This window comes from Oenanthe melanoleuca, chromosome 28, assembly GCF_029582105.1.
Source record: "Oenanthe melanoleuca isolate GR-GAL-2019-014 chromosome 28, OMel1.0, whole genome shotgun sequence".
Lineage (NCBI taxonomy): Eukaryota > Metazoa > Chordata > Aves > Passeriformes > Muscicapidae > Oenanthe > Oenanthe melanoleuca.
The window spans coordinates 1,559,747-1,579,649 of NC_079361.1; the positions used below are offsets into that span (position 1 = coordinate 1,559,747).

The window sequence follows — 19,903 nt, forward strand, 5'->3', positions numbered from 1 at the left end:
GTATGTTGTAGGTAAGACATTGAAGGAACTCCTTAATCATTAAGGTCTGCTGCCATTTATATTATAGAGATCAGTCACCATGTTTGAATTAGCTCTTTCTCTCCTCCCTGTTCTGCCCTTGTTAAAATATTTTTGCAAAGCCCCATCTTCCTGGAAATTTAAAGTTGTCATCTTTTTGCTCAAAAATTTTTTGGTGCCCACAGTAGCACAATTTGCAGTGTTCTAGTATCAATACAGTTTTTTATCTCCAGCAGATGATTTTGTCTCTTGTTTATGTGGATACAGCTGTTTCCCAGCTTTTATTCTGGTAGACTGGGCTGGTGTGGTGCTGGTACTCTTACCTGCTGGTGTCTCCTTCTAGTTGCCACTCTGAACTCTGGCTCCAGTTTAAATTCACGCTGTAGGTATGATATTGAGGGTGGCTGGTACAGCTCACATCTTCATTTTCTTAAAAAAAGAAAAGTTGTACAAAGGAAACTGCAGATGATGAAATAAGAGAATATACTCTTTTCCACCGTGATCACATTTTTACTTAGAAACGCCTTTAGCTTTCAGGTTGCAGTAGTCCAGTAATTTTTTGTGCATCTTCCATTTAGTTATGAGCAGATAATTTTCAGTAACAGCATGAGATCTGCTAAAACAAAGTGCTGTGATCTATTCCTTTGTGTATTAAGCACTGCCTGCTGGATTTTATTTCTCCTTGCCTTTCATCTGTGTACTCTGTCCTTGCAGACACCTCGAGGAAGCAAACCAAACCCTGGAAGCAATGTTGAGGCCCAAGGTGACAACCCTGCCAGGCCACATCCAGGCTGTTTATGTGCAGAACATGGTGAAGCTCTATGCATCCATCCTGCAGCAGAAGGAGCAGGCTGGGGAAAAGGAAGCAGCTCAGGAAATTACACAGCTGATGATCGAGCGCCTGCCTCAGTTTGTGCAGAGTGCAGATCTGGAGGTTCAGGAGAGGGTAAGAGAATGAAATTACTTTGGGATTTATCATGGGAAGCCTTGGAGCAGGTCTGTGGTTCCCTGTGGCCATGCACATTTTCTATAAGCTGTTATCAATGACAAAGCTCAGATATTACTGCAGTTTGATGCCATCTCTGAAGGCTGCCAGCAAGATCTTCACTCAAAACAATTTAATTTTAAAATTATTCAGGCACATAAGGGCACAAAAAGGACCCAGCCAAAAGAGAAGTTTAATATGGACTTTTTACATTTGCTCCAAACCTGCAGTTTGTGCTGTTTCTCTTAATTCCCTTAATGGAGTTGAACACCTTCTGTTGACTTCAGTCGATTTGTTTGGTTTAGCTTGTTAAATATTACTCTGAAACCACTTCTTCATTTTTTTTTAGGCTTCTTGCATCTTGCAGCTAATAAAATACATTCAGAAGCTACAAATAAAAGAAGTTCCTGTAGCTGAGGAAGTAATAGCCCTGTTTGCTGGTGAGCTGAACCCTGTGGCTCCTAAAGCACAGAAGAAAGTGCCTGTTCCAGAGGGGTAAAGTTCCTTCTCTCTCCCAAACCCTTATTTAACCTTCAAATAAAGCAAAGTATATGATGAGACACTGAAATACTCAGGGGTACTCAGTGAAGCTGTTTGTTTGCTGCAATTCTTCCCAGCCTGGACCTCGATGCCTGGATCAATGAGCCTCCATCAGACAGTGAGTCTGAAGATGAAAAACCCAAAACAATATTTCATGAGGAGGAACAAAGGCATTCCAGACACAGACAGCCAGAAATAGATGAAGAGGAACTGGCCAGAGTGAGTGAATGTTAAAGTGCTTTTCCCTACATAATTCAGTAGTAATCTAAGTGGTGCTGGAGCAGTGGGGGCTGATGTGGATTCTCCATGTATCCAGGGAGCCCTTCTGCTCTCCATAGCTCAGGAAAGCTGATCACTCATGTGAGCTGATCCTTATAGGCTTCAGCAGCTTCTGTGAGTGACTGCAACATGATTGTGCTCAGCACTGATCCCACCTTTCCTGTCTCTGACCTCTGTGGTTTCACAGAGAGAACTTGCTGTTACATGAATCTTCACTTCTTCTCTCCTTGCAGAAATGAAAACAGGAACATTCCAATTGCTATCAAAAAGTGATGTCTGGGAAGTTACTTTCTCTAGTCTAGAATTAAAAAGCAAAGAAGGGTGTAAGGAAACACCCTTATTAGTTACAGTATCATGCAATGGCTTGGGTTGGAAGGGACCTTAAAGTTCATCTCATTCCATGCTCTGCCATGGGCAGGGACACCTCCCACTACCCCAGCTTGCTCCAAGCCCCTCCAACCTGGCCTTGAACTCTTCCAGGGATGGGAATTAGCAATGCTACCTGCAGTTCTATCCTCCTGTCTGGTAACTCAGAACTGCCTTACACCCACAAACTGCTCTGCTCTAGTCTTTTCACAGTAGTTATGTATTGTTACAAAAATGCAGGGAGCTTTTGTTTTGCACTTTGGTGTCTCTTATGTCTTTGCTCACAAACATTTTAACTGCAAATCCTCTTTTGCTTTTAGCGTCGAGAAGCCCGGAAACAAGAACAGGCAAACAACCCATTTTATATTAAAAGCTCTCCTTCCCCTCAGAAGGTGAGTCTGAATTGCAATATCTCACTGATCTCTGCTGTCACTGTGTAAAGGCTCCCTGAATATCAGAGCTGCTCCAAGACACTCTGATATTTCCCCTGCAGTTCTGGCCTCTTTATAATGTGTGGCCTGTAGTGGCTGCCTCCAGCTGTTTTTCTAAGTCCTGTTTGTGTTGAGAATCTCCTGAGTGACCTGGTACCCCCAGAGCAGCCTGTGAGAGTCTCTGCAGTTTGTCCCAGCCCTGGGTGATGGCAACATTCACATCCCAGGCACCTCACTCAGAGCCCTGCAGAGGGTGACCCTGGAACACAGACTGTGATTTGTGGATCAGAAAGTTGTTGTGGTCTCTGAACACTTTTTTCAGGGAAAGAACTTCCTTTATTTCCTCTGTAGCCGTAGGATTGACCCGTGTTCCTCAACTGCAATCTCCAAATTTATCTTCTGAAGTGGCAAGTTATTAGCAATAAAACACAAACCAATAATTCTTCAGGGCAGTAGTAGGGTTAAAAAACTGTACCTAAGAGTAGGGTCCTTTATAATAGTTATCAACTGGCTTTAAAACACTCTTCTACCACACCAGGATTATTAACAAGCTGTTCCATTCCTATTTTTTAAAATATTCACTTAAATTATTGAACTGCTTGATTTTTTTGTAATGTGCCTGTTTACATAAATCTATGCTGGTAGTGCTCAGAAAATGAGAAATCTTTCTTTTCCCAGCGATACCAAGACACTCCAGGGGTGGAACATATTCCTGTGGTCCAGATTGACCTTTCTGTCCCATTAAAAGTTCCAGGTAAGCACAGCTCATCTTTAAAATTTAATTAAAGAAATTCTATTTAGAAGAAGTCATAATTCCTTCTTTGGACTTCCACCTGAGGTTTTGAAGGAACACACTTTCATTAAGAGTCTTAAATATATCTCCTTAATTTACTTTTGAAAATAGTACTTTGCAGTCTGAGTTCCTTTCAAGATAATATTAGAAATAATTCTGTGATTAGGAATATTGTGCAGCCAGCTCTGTAACATGTGGAGGAACCACTGTTCTGTGTGGGAGGAGTCACCTTGAAAATATCATAGAAGTCCGATGGAGGTGATCAGGAGACGGGAAATAGAATCTAATGGTAGAGATACTATTTGAATATCTTGTTTCAGTTATCAAAAGTAGTTGTGTATCAAAGGAGTGGTTGGATACAGCACTGAAAAGCTGTTGATAAAGTGCCTTACATTGCAAGGAGTGAGTTCTAAATGCAAATATTTAAGGTTTTTTCTGAAAGGTATCAGTACAGCAGCAATGTTACCAATTCTCCTTAAAATCTCAATATTTGGATGCTCCTTCTAATGCAGTAATGCAGCCAAGAATCAGGGAGTGGGATTGAGCTCTGTCCTGTTTCTGGAGAGATGGAGTGGACAGCACTGGGTGCTTGGGGGCTGTGTGAGGTGATGTGGAAGCACAGGGAGGTGTGGATGCAGCTGGCTGTGGGAAGCTGAAGCAGGAGCAGGACACACTCCTGCCATGGTCTTTCAGTGCTCAGTGCATGTGCTCTGTTCCTGAAAGCAGCTTGGCTTTCCCCCAGGAATGCCCATGTCAGACCAGTACGTGAAACTGGAAGAAGAGCGAAGGCATAAACAAAAACTGGAGAAAGACAAGAAAAAGAAAAAACAGAAAAAGGAGAAGAGAGGGAAACACCATCGCCACAACTCCCTGCACACAGAGAGTGAGGAGGACATTGCCCCAGCTCACCACGTCGACATCATCACAGAGGAGATGCCAGAGGTCAGTTCCTGTGCTTGGGGTCTGGGATTTGTCTGTGTGCAGCTCTTGAGAGATTTTTGCTCCCACAACTGCAGCCAGTCTGTGATGTGGCAGTTCCAGAGCTGTTTCAGAAATGACTGGGATGATCCCAGGCTGTTCTTTGCAGGGGAAGAAATTACTGTCCTTCTTTCACAAAAAGACAAAAATTGCCACTGAAGCTATTAAAAAAATCAAAACCAACAAAACAATGTTCATCCCTGCTCTAAAAGTAACACTGTCCAAATAGCATTTATTATGCTCTGCTACTTCACTTTGACAGTAACTTGCTGTCTAGTCAGCAGCTTTGCAGCTGATGATAATTAATTGCAGATGCTAATGATGTCATCTGTATTTGTTTCTAAAATTTCCTTTAATCAAAACCGAACAGCAGCAATTCAAATCCTGCTGTTTATGAAGAAGGGGTTTCTGTTCTAAATTAATCTTGAAACTGGATGCTGCCTTGAAGTGCATTGTTCCTATAACTTACTGTGCCTGACTGCAGCTGGCCTGGTGCAGGGCTTACAGGCTCAAAAAAAATTAATTTGGGTGGTTTTAAGCTTGAGTTTGAGAACTGCCAGTGGTTTGCTGCCTCAGTGGATGTCTCTCTATCTCCCCTGCAGAATGCTTTGCCCAGTGATGAAGATGACAAAGATCCCAATGATCCCTATAAGGCACTTGACATAGATCTGGATAAGTAAGTGGCAGTTTTGTGTGTGAGTTCACTGCTAAGGGAGTGCCTGAGGGCAGGGCTGGGGCTGAGCAGGCAAAGGCACTAGAGGCCAGAGGGGACAGGCTGAAGTCTCTCCCTATGGCTTTGAGGAAACCTCAGGTGCTCATCCAGCTTTGGCTCCCACTGCAGCTTGGATGATAAAAATCTCAGCTCTGAGTGTGGGAGGTTTGGGAAGGGCAGAGGAGTCATTAAATGCAGTGTGAGTGTGACTGAAGGAGTCTGGGAGCACAGACAGGGTCACTGGATCAGGTGTGGGTTACTCTGGGGTCCCACTGTCTGTCTGCTGTGACCTGTGTCCATCTGTCCCCTCAGAAGCTGTGTGTCCATGGCAAGCCTGTGTTGTGATCACTGACCAGTGTCACCCAGGCTGTCCCACCCCACTGCCCTGAGCCCCTCAGTGTGGTGCCAGTGTTGTGTTGCTGTGATGTGACTGAGCTGCAGGTCACCCCTGTGGCCAGGCTGCTCCCACAGCTGCTGGGGCTGTGCCAGTGCCAGGCTCGAGCCCTGCACCCACATGACCATGGGCACTGTACTGAGTGACTGTACCCTGTTCAGTATTGCACATGGAGATTGGTTGGAATTCTTTTTTAGTTGTTGTTTTATAAAATCACCATGCTAAAAATAATTGCTGTTTTATGGTCCAGGGATGCCTCCTGTAATGTTGGGAAGATTGTGCAGGCCCATGTGGGTGTGTGTAGGATCTCTCTTCCTCTGACACTTGAGCGTCTGTGCCTTTCTTTGCAGTTCCAAATTTATGGGACTTTGGCCCCTCAGTACCTTGTGAAGAAGTGTCATAGCATCTTTTTAAAAGTGAATAAAACAGTTTCTGAGAAATTTCCTTTTTTGGAAGGCCAGTCAAGGTCTGCAGAGACAAATGAATAAAAGGAAATTAATTTCTGCCTGTAGCCCCTGTATTTGCATGGCAATTCTCAGCAGTGCTGGGCACACCCTGCAAGTCCTGGTGCTGTGCCCCAGGAGCCATCCAGGACTGTTGGATTGTTCCATCCATTCCCTCCCCTGTGCCATGAGTGCTGTGCTCTCCTGCCATGGTTTCTCATGTCTGTGTCCTCTCTCTTTCTTTCTGTGCTTGCACTGCTCTGTCTGTCACGCTCACATGCAGTCTGGTTTCAGGGAAGCCTTCCAGGTAAGAATATCTCCTGAGTGTTGACCTTTGTCAGGTTGGTTGATTTTGGACAGTGCAAGTCCTTGAAGGGTGGTGGAACTGTTAAATCAGAGACCTTCATATTTGTGAGTCTATTTTATCACTGGCTCTCAGCACCAATGCTGTTCCTGTAAGGTGCATCTGAAATAGTAGAAGATGAGGCTTGTTTGCTGTTCAATCTTCCCTTAGTGTCTGAAAGTGAAAAACTAATTGGTTCTGGTTCTTAATGCAATATAAGCAAAAAAATGGAGGCAGCTGAGGCCATTAGAAGTCTTCCTGAACTGATGTTTGCTGTGCAAATGTGAAAATCAACATTAAAAAAAAGCTAAGAAATAGAAAATGATGCAGTTGGTGAAATTCTTGCTGATTTCTGGAAATGTTTGACAAGAATTGGATAATTTTTTGTGGTAGTTTTTTCCCAAGTAGTGGATTTAGGATGCAGTGAAAATATAAACTGCTGTTGGTGCTTTTTGGAAACAGGTGTCTGAGGTTACATTTAACTTCCAAAATGTGATAGTAGAGTAGAAATTCATAGTGCAAACTTCCAAAATAAAAATGACTTAGAATAATTCCCAGTTGGACTGATCAAGAACAAAAAACACTACACCCTTCAAGGGCTGCTGGAGCCATGCTGGCATTCCACTGCTCAAATTTCCACTCTGTTGGAAATGCTGTTCCACATCCTTGCTTTTCCTTGGAGAGGGATTCCATGGAAACACAGTGTAACGCTCAGAGCTGTTCCCCTGTGGGTGTTACTCAGCCTGCAGGCCTCTGGCTGCCACCTCTGAGGGTTAAACACACCACCTTGGCTCTCAGTCACCTTCCAATGGTTTCCTCTGACTCCTGACCCACAAGGGCAGTGTCTGCAGTTGCATAAATAAACTCCAGGTATAGAAGTATGTGCTGATTTCAGGCTTGGGGGCCCAGCTCCCTATAAACAAAGCACACCTTGTCTTGGACAGGTCATGTGGCTGAGGGAGGCAGTTTCCAGCAGGTAATGGACTCTTTCTTTTCAAGACCCTTAGCAGACAGTGAGAAGTTGCCAGTGCAGAGACACAGGAATGTCGAGACCCTGAAGTCACCAGACTCAGAAGTTCCCCTAGTAGAGAAGAAGAGCAAGAAACCCAAAAAGAAGGAAAAGAAACATAAAGATAAAGAGAGAGACAAAGGAAAGAAGAAAGAGAAAGAAAAAAAGGTGGTAGAGGAGGAGGAAGAAGAAAAAAAGGTAATTCTCCAAGATTTGCATTATTTTAGCTCCTGCTGTTATTTATTGCTGAGTTAGGTTGGTTGCTTAGGAGCAGTTCAAACAGCTGAATGTGTGCAACCTGTATTTCCTTAAATTTTTACAACTGCAGCAGCAGGTATTTAAAGATTTCTGTTAATAAAAATAACATTTACTTAGCCTCCTAAGTTAGCAGAATTCAGCTTACTGCAGCCCACACAGCAGATCTGCCAGAGCTCACATGGAAACTGAGTTTGCTGATATTTTGTCTGATCCCCAAGTGGGGAACTCCTTAGCAAAATATCTGGAACTCGTGTTGTGAGTGTCACTTGTGCTGCATCCTGTCTCCCATGTACTCCAGAGCTTTTCAGTTAAAACCCTGCCATTAGCTGCCAGGAGTATCCTCCTGTTAACCCTCTGCTGGGCTGTCCTTTCCCTCTGCACTGCATCCCTTGGGATGCTGGGGGTACCCACATGGTGTGGGGGTGCTGTCAGCTGGGCCCAGCTTTGGAAGTGCTCAAAACTTCTTGGTGTGTTTGCTCCTGGGTGTTTCACAGATCTGTGCATGAGGAGCACTCTGGAGTGCTGCATTTCCATGGGAACTTCAGGTTTTGGTTTAATTATTGTAGAGTCACAGAAACCCAGACTGGGTTCAAAGGAAACTTAAAGCTCATCCAGTGCCACCCCTGCCCTGGCAGGGACACCTCCCACTGTCCCAGGCTGCTCCAGCCCCAATGTCCAGCCTGGCCTGGGACACTGCCAGGGATCCAGGGTCAGCCACAGCTGCTCTGGGCACCCTGTGCCAGGGCTCCCCACCCTCCCAGGAACAATTTCTGCCCAATATCCCATCCAGCCCTGCCCTCTGCCAGTGGCAGCCATTCCCTGGGTCCTGTCCCTCCATCCCTTGTCCCCAGTCCCTCTCCAGCTCTCCTGGAGCCCCTTCAGGCCCTGCCAGGGGCTCTGAGCTCTCCCTGGAGCCTTCTCTTCTCCAGATGGGCACCCCCAGCTCTCATAGCCCTTCCTCATAGGACAGCTGTTTCAGCCTTGTGATCTTTTTGTTTTGGTTTTCTTTTGTTGCTGTTATTGTATTTTTTTATTGTGTTTTAAATTTGATTTTTAAGAAAGATACAAAAACAATGATAATGGGTTTTTTCCACTGAAATTCAGGGGGAAGACTTGGATTTCTGGCTCTCTACCGCTCCACCAGCTGCTCCCACTCCCCAGCCACAGGTAGGAATCTTCCCCCATCAGAGGAAACTTCCCTGGTTATTTCTTGCCTGTGAGCTGTGCAGGAGTGCTGTGTCATTCTGCAGCAGAGGGGAACATCAGCTTCATCTTCTCAACTTCCTGCTGGGGAGCAGAGATATTGTGTCAGCCCAGTTCAGAGAAACTGTAATGGGAGACTTCAGGCTCATTCTGTGTAGATCAAGAATAGAAATACAGCTGCAGCTCCAGGCTTGGTTGATTTTGTTATTGATAGGTGTAATGTTATACAGTTGTATGGTTTTATTTCTCAGTATGAGGTAGGCTCTAGCAATATTAATAGACACGAGAGACAGAGTGTGAAAGAAAAATTCTCATGAATTTTGATGGGAAATTCCAGAGAAGAGGCAAGGAATATAAGGGGATGGATTCCTTGGAGGAAATCTTTTGAGTCGTGTCCTCAGGTGATCATAGGGGCATAAAATGAAAGCCTTGATACCATGTTAGCCTAATGTCATTTCTGAAATAACAGTTGTGAAGAGTTGTCACTGTTGAGTTTCTTTTGGTGTGGGATTGGGTTGTTCCAGCTGCTTTGCATTAATGTCAGAATCCTTCTGCTCATCTCCTCAGAGCGAGCCTGCAGTGGGCACTGCTGTGGTGGCTGAATCCCAAGAGGTAAAAAAAGAAAGGGAAGAGCAAGATGAAGAAGAGGAGGATGAAGGAAAGGTAAGTGGTTCAAGTTAAGAGGAAGTTACCTCAAGTTGCACCAGGGGAGGCTTAGATGAGGTATTAGGAAAGATATATATATTTTTTTTTTTTTTTCTTTTTTTTTTTTTTTTTTTTTTTAATGGAAAGGCATTGGAACAGGCTACCCAGGGCAGTGGTGGAGTCACTGTCCCTGGAAGTGTTCAGAAAACCTGTGGATGTGGCACATGGGGACATGGTTCAGTGGTGGTTGTGGTGGTGCTGGGCTGATGGTTGGACCTGATCATCTTAAAGATCTTTTCCAACCTTCACAATTTTCTGGTTCTATGAGGTTGCTGTCACCCTTCAGCCATATTCTCCTCCTGTCTCAAATTGCTTGAAAAGCAGCACACAGGATTTACCAACTGCAACTGTTCAGTGCAGTGAGCACCTGCAGATGTTGCACCCTTGAGGAGCTGTGGTCAGAGGTTTGGTTGTTCCATGAGCCAAGGGACAGGTCCCAGTTAAAGCTGAGCTTCCAAACAGTTGGAGAGATTTGTCCTTGTGCTGTTCCCAGGCTGCTTTGGGATAAGGTATGGGCAGCTGGATGGGGAGCAGGGTTTGCTGGGACTCCCCATGGAATTGCTTTTGGGATTTAAGGAATGGCAGCTCTCTTTTGGGTTCTGCAGTAAAGGGAAGCCCAGGAAGTGCAGAGAATGAGAGTCTGGAGATGGAAGTGTGGTCGAGGGGTCATGGCTAGAAATGAAAGGTTTCTTTAAGGGGTTTGTTATAGTTTCTTGTTCTTCTTGGTAGAAGTCCTCCAAGCATAAGAAGAAAAAGCACAAGAAAGAGAAAGAAGAGAAATCAAAGGATAAAAAGAAATCCAAAAAGAAGAGTCATCACAGTGAGGAGGAGCCCCCAGAGTCGGTGCAGAATGGGACACTAGAGGATGAGCCACTACCAGTGAGTAGCTGTGCCCAGGCCTGGGACAAGGAGAGCTCAGCTGGCTGGGAGGGAGAACAGTGCCAGCTCTTCTCAGAGTCATTGGTTCTGCTGTGACTGTGACTTTTCTCTCATTTTTCAGCCCATGTCCAGTTACCGCCTTCTTGCTGAAAACCCCTACATTAAAATGGTGAGTCTGGGTCTTTGGTTCCAAATGTTCTCTGAGTTCCCTGAGAGAGGAGTGCCCTGGGCATGGTGGAGTGACTTTATGTAGCCATCACATAACTGCAGAACTGTTTCAATCCCAGAGGGTAGAGCTATAACCAAGCTCCATTTCCTTTCTTTTGGGTGTCCCACTTTAATTTCAAAGTTGATGTTTTCCCAGTCCTTAGCTGATCACCAGTGTGTTTATAATCCTCTAGCTATGCCAGATTACCTCCTTTTTGAACCTGGCTTTGTCCCCATGATGTATTCTGTTCCTTGAAGTTTCTGGCTCTTCCCTGTGACATTTTTCCCTTCATTTGCAGACCTATGATATTCAAGGAAACCTCCAGAATGACAGCCAGGTTACTGTGTCTGTTATCTTTGAGAACAAAAGCACTAGTTTCCTTAAGAGCATGGAACTGAATGTCCTGGACTCTCTCAACACTAAAATGCTCCGACCAGAAGGATCCTCAGTACACGATGGGATACCTGTGCCCTTCCAGCTCCCCCCTGGTATGCACAGCTTTGCACAGGGCTCTTGGCTGGCCCTGCACTGCCCTCCTGTGGGAAGAGCTGCTTGAACTTCTTGCTGTTTTCCAGAAAAACATCTCTGCCTGGGTGTTGCTGGGCTTTCCCACAGTTCCCTGGAGAGGATAAGCCTTCTCCCAGTATGGCTGTAATGCAGGTGGTTCTGCACAGCAAGAGCAAAGCCTCAGTCTAGGGCTGGGAGTCCAAATGTCTGAGTTCCTTTTCCAGGTGCCTGCAGGCTGGCACACCTTTGACTTCAGGAATCCAAAATTCATGATATGTTTGCTATGAGATTTAAAATGGAACACGGTATTAGGTTTGTGAAGCATTAGAATCCACTGTGGATTTATTCTGGAGTTCTTGTCCCACTGTTTGAGTGGCAGAAGCCTTTTGCAATGAAGGTTTGTGATAAGGATGTGCAAGGAGGGAAACTGAGTCCTCCAGAAGTATTAAGTACAGACATGAAGGATAACAGTTTTGTACAGAGCACAGTAATACAGTCAAATCAGTGAACTTCCCTGAATTTCCTTTCTTTCACTGAGGAGTTAATTTGAATTCTGAAACTGCTCACGGAGGGCTGGAGTGGCTTTGGGGTGCTTTTCAATCCCCCATGAAAAGCAGTGGGGTATTTATTTGATTTAGTTTTAAATCTGTATAAGGTAGTTCTTGACACAGACTTATATTAAAAGGAAAACATAGGAACATTAGAATTCAGATTAGCTCTGAAAGCTACTCTGAAATGTTTATAAATATAATTCCAGTTATGCAAATAGTTTAAATATGTGACTCTTTGCCCAGGCAAATAAGCTCAATAAGCTCCACCAAATGCCAGCTTCCATTGCTGCTTTGAGAGACCCAAGTGCTGTAAGTGTTGACTCCCCACAGCAGTTGTGTGTAGAACTCTCTTCCAACCCAAAGAATTTCAAACTTGGTTCAAAAATAGTCTGCACATAAGTCAGTTTATGCTAACCATTACTTAGATCTAGAAGCCATGTTCTGACCTGACTTTTCCCTCTCCTCTCTTCACACTAGGAATCTCTAATGAAGCCCAGTTTGTGTTTACACTTCAGAGTATTGTTATGGCTCAGAAGTTAAAAGGAACACTGTCCTTTATAGTCAAAGTAAGTGCAGCTCTCAACTGCCTCTGCTTCCTTGGGAACTGCGTCAGGGAGCCAGACTCGGGTGGGAAGCTCTGCTCTTGAGCTTTTTTAGGCATCATTTCATCTCTGCTGCACCAGCCCATTCTGTGAGGAACATTTTCACATGACATCTTGTGCAAAGAGTGCCCCCAATCCTGCGTCAGCACGTCCTAGATTGTCACTCCTGCAACATGTGCCACTCTGTCAGCTAGAAATCACACTGATCTGCTGGGGAGGGGAGAGGGAGCCAGGATCTGCTCCTTCTGATCTCAGCTGGACACTGCAGCCTGGAAAGGCTGGAAAACAAAAATAACAATTAGATGCAGTTATTAAGAGTGGACACCCAGATTAAGAGTGAGGTCAGTGGAAAGCATTGTTTAGTAGGTATTGAGCTGGATAAGACTGTGTGAGTCTCTGATGTCATTTCAGTACAGTTATTAATGAAAGAGCTGCATGAGCAGCTCAAAGGAAATGAATGGAGACAGTTGTGGCTACTCCTGAGTCAGGCATTGTCTCTATTTTAAGGATTTATTAAAAATAGCATGCTAGTCCTATTTTAGTACCTAAGAATCTGGGAACTATTAATTTATAATTTTGCTCAGGAAATAATGAACTGTAAAACCACACCTCCAATTGTTAGTTTAAACTCAGTATGCTCAGTTTGTTTCAGCAGAGTTCAGGCAGAGCTGCAGCCTGGTGTGTCCTTTACCTGTTGTAGGTGCATGTATCAACCCAGCTGCCCAAATCTCTGAGTGGGCTGATATTGTGGTGGGATGATTGTCAGACTGATCCTTCAGGCCCAGCCAGGCTATTTCAGAGGGAGCTCAGCCCTCAGCTCCTCACTGCTGCCTGTGTGGTGGGTGGGAGTGGCTCCTCCTCTTGCTGCCTCAGGGCTCCCACTCATCTGCTCTCCTTTGCCCTCTTGCAGAATGATGAAGGTTCAACCCACGAGAAACTAGATTTCAAATTGCACTTCAGTTGTGCTTCATACTTGATCACGACGCCTTGCTACAGGTGAGTGCCTGTGCTGCCCCTGCAGGCTGAGCTCTGCCTGCTCCTGAGGGCTGGGGCAGTGTCTGCAAGGGGTGACTGTTCAAATGTGACCTATTTCAAAGGGCTCTGCAGAGGGAGCTCTGTGCCCTGCAGCCTAGCAGAGGCAGCTCTGACAGCAAGGGGGCACAAGTTGCTCCAGTGGACTCGAGTGTGATTTCAGTATTTGCTGTTTATACAGCTCTTTCCTAGAGCTTGGTAACGCTTCAGCTTCTGTGTCCTGGCATGTTTCATGGGACTGATGGGACAGATTTCACTTGCATTTGTAATAAAGCATTTACTTTCCTTCCTGTTCTGCAGTGATGCTTTTGCCAAGCTCCTAGAGTCTGGAGACCTGCACATGAGTTCTATTAAAGTAGATGGAATTAGCATTTCTTTCCAACATCTGCTGGCAAAGATCTGTTTTCATCATCATTTTTCAGGTGAGTCTTCCTTTATGCAGAAGTTTCTGCAGAATTTCATATTCTAAAATCTCTGCTGTGCTTGGTGAGCCCAACACTCCATGGGCTCAGCAATCACAGGAGCAGGTGATGTCCAGATTAAATACATTTGGGAGAGTTTTCTCCAGTTTTGCAACACTCAAAGCATGCAGTGTTCTTCAAAATGAATTCTCCTTGTGTCCCTATGGAATTCCTGCAGCCCAGTGAGGCATGTGACAAGTATCATGGGGGCAGCTGGTGTGGAGTAACTGTTCAGGCTGTAACTGTTCTCTGGAGAGTGGGTTGGATCTGCAGGGCTTCAGACTTCTTCCCCAGTGCTTCGTTTCAGTGAGGGAGAGCCCCAGCTATTCAGGTTTGGGTTTCTTAATTAAAACACAAGCACTGGCTGAAGCAAAACAAGTGGCTGTTTCATCATGCTCTGGTGTTTGCATTAGACATTGCCTCACTGGAAGTATTTCTGGGGAAGAAATCTACGTTCTGAGCAGTGTTTTTGCCACAGAACATTTGTGGCTTAGGATACAAATGACTCACTTCGTAATTGTGAAATGTCCCAGAGAGAAGTCAGGAGGAGCCAGGCACATCTTAACCCTGACTTCCTCCTCCCCTCTGTAGAAGCCTCTGTTCCTCGAGGCCAGACAGAGCAATGGTTGCTCTCCAGGGGAAGCAAGGCTTGAATTAGAATTGAATGGAATGAAATGAAATTGCTGTTTCTCTGCAGTTGTGGAACGTGTTGATTCGTGTGCATCCATGTACAGCCGTTCTATCCAAGGCCATCATGTCTGCCTACTGGTAAAAAAGGTGAGAGCACTGTGACCCCTGAGAAGCTAAACCTGGAGCCTTCCCTGCCTCGTTCCAGTCCCTGAGTTTGCCTGGGAACACATTCCCACTTGGAAGAGGAGCTAATGGATTTTTTCTTTTTTTTTTTTTCCTTTCTAAGGGAGAGAACTCTGTATCCATAGATGGGAAATGTAACGATTCTACCCTGCTTAGCAACTTGTTGGATGAGATGAAAGAGACATTGTCCAAGTGCTGAATATTCCTTATAAGAAATTCCAACGACAAGAAACACACCCAACGTGTAAAGACGAGCAGACCCAAGTGTTAAGTTTCTCCCTCGTACGCATGTACTACCCTGGGGCACGTGCTTTCAGTTAACTCCACCATTGGTTGCAGTTTAGACATTTTAAGGCTGTATGTTACCTTTTTATTTTCAGAACTTTTTATGAACTGTGGTGTTAACCCTTTCTAGCCCAAAGAGATCCTGGTGACATGACTGGAGGAGGGAGGGGAGGAGGGAGGGAGGGAGGGCCGGGCACTATTTATTCAGCAGCTCATGATGATCCCATGACCTTCATCTGTGTGGGATGGGGACTGAGCAGGACTTTATCAACAGTAGCACAGTTTGTTGTTTGTGCTTATGCCAGGGAAGGTTGACTTAATCCTTAGCCATGAAATATGTCTTCAGGGCTGCTGTAGTTGATGTATATTTCTAGCAGAGGCTGGTGCTGGACCAGAAGGCCTCTTTTTGGTTTTTTTTTATATATATATGATTTATTATTATCTCAAGATCTATTGTGATCAGCGTATAAACATCCTCCATCTCCTTGAGCTAATCCAAAGGAGCCCTGTGAGAACTGGGGTGTTTGAGTTTCTGTTTATAGTAGTTGCCTTGAGCCTTAACCTTCTTTTAGTGACAGCTGGAAGAGTGTGGAAGGGTAAAACAGGCTGAGTGTTACTGTTTGGGTCTGTGCTCCCCTCGACTGCCCCACACAGGGAGTCTGTCAGGCCTCTCCCCTTTGAGCTGTCTCTGCTGATGTGTTCTATGAGTCCACTTCAATTTCACATTCCTAAGCAGTTAAACTGTAGCAAGAAACTGGAAAGTCAAAGGGGTGTGTTCCTGCTTTTTTATTCTTTCGCTCACCAGCTGAGGTTGACCATTACAAGGTTAGAGAAACAGCCGTGGGTGCAGCCCCTTGTGTGTAGATCCATGTCCTCCCTCTGGACTTTGGAACCAGCAGGGTCATTCTGTGTCTGTGTCCCTTCAGTGTCCCTTGGCCCTGCCCTTGTAGCAGTGAGAGCAGATGTGACAGCACAAGTGCCCCTGGGCCCCTGTGGCAGAGCCCTCCCTGCCAGGGTGCAGGAGAGAGGGAGGGATTGGGAGCCCCAACCCTGCCAGGGTGCAGGAGAGAGGGAGGGATTAGGACCCCCTTTCCTGGCAGGGTGCAGGAGAGAGGGAGGGATTAGGAGCCCCAACCCTGCCAGGGTGCAGGAGAGAGGGAGGGATTAGGAGCCCCAGCCCTGCCAGGGTGCAGGAGAGAGGGAGGGATTAGGAGCCCCTTTCCTGGCAGGGTGCAGGAGAGAGGGAGGGATTAGGAGCCCCTTTCCTGGCAGGGTGCAGGAGAGAGGGAGGGATTGGGAGCCCTTTTCCTGGCAGGGTGCAAGAGGGAAAGTGGGTGGGGAGCCCTGTCCCACATGCAGGAAGGAGGAGGGATGAGGATCCCCTCTCCCTGCCAGGCTGCAGGATGGGGAGGGGGCTGAGGAGCTGCAGATTTGGGACTCTAACAGTTGCTTTAGAGGGAAGAAGGGAGAGTCTGGGAAGTGCCCATTCTGCACTATAGGAATCTTGTGGAGTCACTGATAGGAAAGGGATGTCATGGTGTCCTGCTCAGCTGATGTCCTTCTCCAACATCCCTTGCTTTCAGCTTCTTTTTTATTCCCCCTGCTCCATTTCTTTCTTTGCTGTTCCACACCCAGTGAGCAAAACTCCATGGAATGGTTTTACTTCAAGGCACAGGTCAGGAGCAGTTGATTGCTCCAAAGAGGTGCCCAGGGAGGAGCTGGCTGGGTCTGCACGTCTCCAGCTCCACCACCACTCCTAAAACACCAAACCCCTTCACAGGGAGCAGGATGAAGTGTTGATCTTATCCCTTGGGTGATGTCCTGTACTTTATGCGTGTCTTGTGCTCTTTACACTCTTCCCACAGGAGGTATTTTGGCAAAGGCTCTGCTCTGGTGCTCTGGGTTCCTTGCCAGGCCCAGCTCCGTGTCTGACCGTGCTGCCAGGATGTGGAGGGTTTGGTTTTGGTCAGCCTCCCTTGGTTAGCCAGTTGTGTATTAGAAACTGAACATATTAAAATTGTCTTAAAGGATAATGTTCCTCAATTAGTGTTTGGGTTTTTTAATTCATGGATGAAAACTGTCACTTTAGCATGTAGAGTCTCTTACAGAATCCTGTGCAGTGATTCTAGAATTTTGAAACTGTATGATGTGTTACATTCACAAATTTATTTGCTATCAACATTCCCTGGGAAAAAAAAAAAAAAAAAAAAGAAAAAGACAACAACATACCACAAGCTGCTGTAATGATTTTGTGTCAAGATGATCCAATAAACTTTCAAAACAAAGTTAAATTTTTGGCTTTGTAAATGTTCCTTTCATAAGACTGTTCCAGTTTGGATGGAGTGGAAACCAAGGCATGGATTTACCCCAGGGCTGAACAATGTGTCTTCAGTGGATCTGAATGTATCTCCCTTCCCAAAGGGGGTAGGGAATTCCTAACACCACCCCTTTGAAAGGCAGCTCTACAACAGCAGCTGTCACTAACACTGAAATTACAGGAAAAAATAATTTACTATCTCAGTTAAATCTCCATTAATTTTTATTTTTTGGATCATGTTTACAGCTAAAATCCAACACTTGGAAAAATGAGAGCTCTGGTCTGAATGAAGCTGGAATCAGCCCCTGCTCTTGCTTCCTCTCGGCCTCCAGTGAAATTTGTGACAAACGTGGTGACATTGAGATGAGGATTAAGGCCCTGTCTTGCCGCAGCAGGAATGAGGCCTTGGCTTAGCTGATGCCCCAGTGGTTTCCAGTCACACCAGAACCTGTGAGAATCACCTTGGGACAGAAATCCTTGGGGCTGAGAGTCAGGAGCCACCAGCTCTGCACTGGGAATTGCCCATTGTTGGCAGACGCTGCTCAGAAAGGATCCAGATCCTCTGTTCTCAGTGCTGCAATCCCACAGGACCTGCCATGGGCTGGGACTGCACAAATCTGATGGAAACAAAAGTAAACCCCAGCCCAGGAAGTGCCTGGAGCAGACCTCAAGTGTTAAATGAGCCACAGGAGCGATCCTGCCCCTTCCTTGGCCCTGGAGTGGTGTCCAGTTCTGGGCTCCTCTGGAGCTCCTGGCACTGGGGCCTGTGCAGGCCTGTGAGGATGATGAGGGGATGGATGGAGAATCTCCTCTGAGGAAAGGCTGTGGGAGCTCTGTGGGCAGAGGGAAGAGCAGAAATGGATATAGATATAGACAATATACATATATATATATATACATGCACATATATACATATATATACACACACATGTATATATAGATATATATATATGTGGATATATACTTTATAAAATGCCAGGGCCAAGCAACAGGACCAGAGGTAATGGTAAGAAACTAGAACACAAGAAATTCCACCTGAGCAGGGAAGAACTTTGCCCTGCTCGTGACCCAGCGCTGGCACAGGCTGCCCAGAGAGGTGCTGGACTCACCTTCCCTGGAGATCCTCAAAAGCCGTCTGGCCACAATCCTGGTGTGCTCAGGGGCCCCTGCCGAGCCAGGTGAGCTGCAGTGGTGCCTCCCACCCTCCCTTCCGTGGTTCTGTGGCCCGGAGTTGCCCACGAGCCTGGCACCAGGCTGCTGCCCTGGGGCAGAGCATCATCTGCTGCACGGAGGAATGCGGGCACAGGGGCTGCTGGAGCCGGGCCCGGCTGCTCCGGGGGCAGGAGGGGATTGGGGCAGCAGGAGGGGAGCAGGGGCAGCAGCAGCTGCTGTGCAGGAGCAGCCAAGAGCTGCCATCGGCCAGGGCCAGCTCCAGCAGCCAGAGACCCCCTGGAGCTGGGGTCTGTGAGCCCCCGGGGGGAGGGAATTGGGGTCTGTGAGCCCTCGGGGGTTGGGAACTGGGGTCTGTGAGCTCCCGGGGGGAGGGAATTGGGGTCTGTGAGCCCCCGGGGGGGGGGGGGAATTGGGGTCTGTGAGCCCTCGGGGGAGGGAATTGGGGTCTGTGAGCCCTCGGGGGGAGGGAATTGGGCTCTGTGAGTCCCCGGGGGGGGAATTGGGGTCTGTGAGCCCCCGGGGGTTGGGAATTGGGGTCCGTGAGCCCCCGGGGGGGGGGAGGGAATTGGGGTCTGTGAGCCCCCGGGGGGGGGAGGGAATTGGGGTCTGTGAGCCCCCGGGGGGGGGAGGGAATTGGGGTCTGTGAGCCCTCGGGGGGAGGGAATTGGGGTCTGTGAAGCCTCGCTCGGGGGGAGGGAATTGGGGTCTGTGAGCCCTCGGGGGGAGGGAATTGGGGTCTGTGAGCCCCCGGGGGTTGGGAATTGGGGTCTGTGAGCTCCGGGGAGGGAATTGGGGTCTGTGAGCCCGGGGGAGGGAATTGGGGTCTGTGAGCTCCCGGGGGTTGGGAATTGGGGTCTGTGAGCCCCCGGGGGTTGGGAATTGGGGTCTGCAAAGGTTGCGGGGCTGGGATGGAGAGCTGCAGGCTCCAGGCAGGAGAGCTGCAGGGCCCTGCTGGGCAGGAGCTCTGCAGGCTCTGACTCAGCTTTGGGGCTCCACAGGGATTCCCCACCTTTGGCTTTCCCCATCCGGACATTTGTGAGCAGTTCCCTTGGAGCTGGTTCCGGCCACTTCTCCTTTTTGTGACCTTAAAGCTGAGGTCTGGGCAGGTCCCTCCAGGATTTTTGAGGCCATCCCAAAAATATGGTCCTGAATAAGTTATTAATGCTTCTTCAGATAAAGAACAAAGTACAGACATAAAATAGGAGGGGAAACAATGGCATGTGTGGTGGGCTCCGATGCCTGGCATATTTAAATGTCAGCTGAGTGAATTCAAAATAGCACATTTAGCCTTAATAACAATACAATAACAAATGCTGCACCCGAGCATCCCTGCCTTGTCCCTGTTCCCCAAAACACAAACACTGAGTAAAGGGGAATAAGAGAAAACAAACGGAATAAAATGGGAAAATCAATTTAAAAGAAGAAAAGAAATAAACCAGAATAGAAGAAAAGAAATAAAATGAAATAGAGGAAAAGAACTGGAATGGAATAAAAGGAAATAATAAATACAATTATGTAAATAAATAAATAGAATTAAAGTAAATAAATAATAAAAGAAAACATAAAAAGAAAATTGAAAACAAAAGCGAATAGAAAATTCAAATAGAATAAAAATAGA

At 46.5% G+C, this 19,903-nt stretch overlaps 1 protein-coding gene across 1 annotated transcript in view; it reads left to right on the forward strand.

Moving 5' to 3' along the window:
• LOC130264288 (AP-3 complex subunit delta-1-like) overlaps positions 1-17,086 on the forward strand; it is a 17,499-nt gene extending 413 nt beyond the window's left edge. The window contains exons 2-19 of the mRNA XM_056512340.1: positions 675-964; positions 1,353-1,498; positions 1,621-1,762; positions 2,509-2,580; positions 3,298-3,373; positions 4,155-4,354; positions 4,993-5,066; positions 7,282-7,489; positions 8,654-8,716; positions 9,320-9,415; positions 10,187-10,336; positions 10,458-10,505; positions 10,843-11,032; positions 12,080-12,168; positions 13,115-13,200; positions 13,537-13,658; positions 14,395-14,474; positions 14,614-17,086. Coding sequence (XP_056368315.1) covers positions 675-964; positions 1,353-1,498; positions 1,621-1,762; positions 2,509-2,580; positions 3,298-3,373; positions 4,155-4,354; positions 4,993-5,066; positions 7,282-7,489; positions 8,654-8,716; positions 9,320-9,415; positions 10,187-10,336; positions 10,458-10,505; positions 10,843-11,032; positions 12,080-12,168; positions 13,115-13,200; positions 13,537-13,658; positions 14,395-14,474; positions 14,614-14,709 — 2,228 coding nt within the window. The 3' untranslated portion in view covers positions 14,710-17,086. The remainder of the gene's footprint in view (positions 1-674; positions 965-1,352; positions 1,499-1,620; positions 1,763-2,508; positions 2,581-3,297; positions 3,374-4,154; positions 4,355-4,992; positions 5,067-7,281; positions 7,490-8,653; positions 8,717-9,319; positions 9,416-10,186; positions 10,337-10,457; positions 10,506-10,842; positions 11,033-12,079; positions 12,169-13,114; positions 13,201-13,536; positions 13,659-14,394; positions 14,475-14,613) is intronic.
• The last annotated feature ends 2,817 nt before the right edge of the window (positions 17,087-19,903 follow it).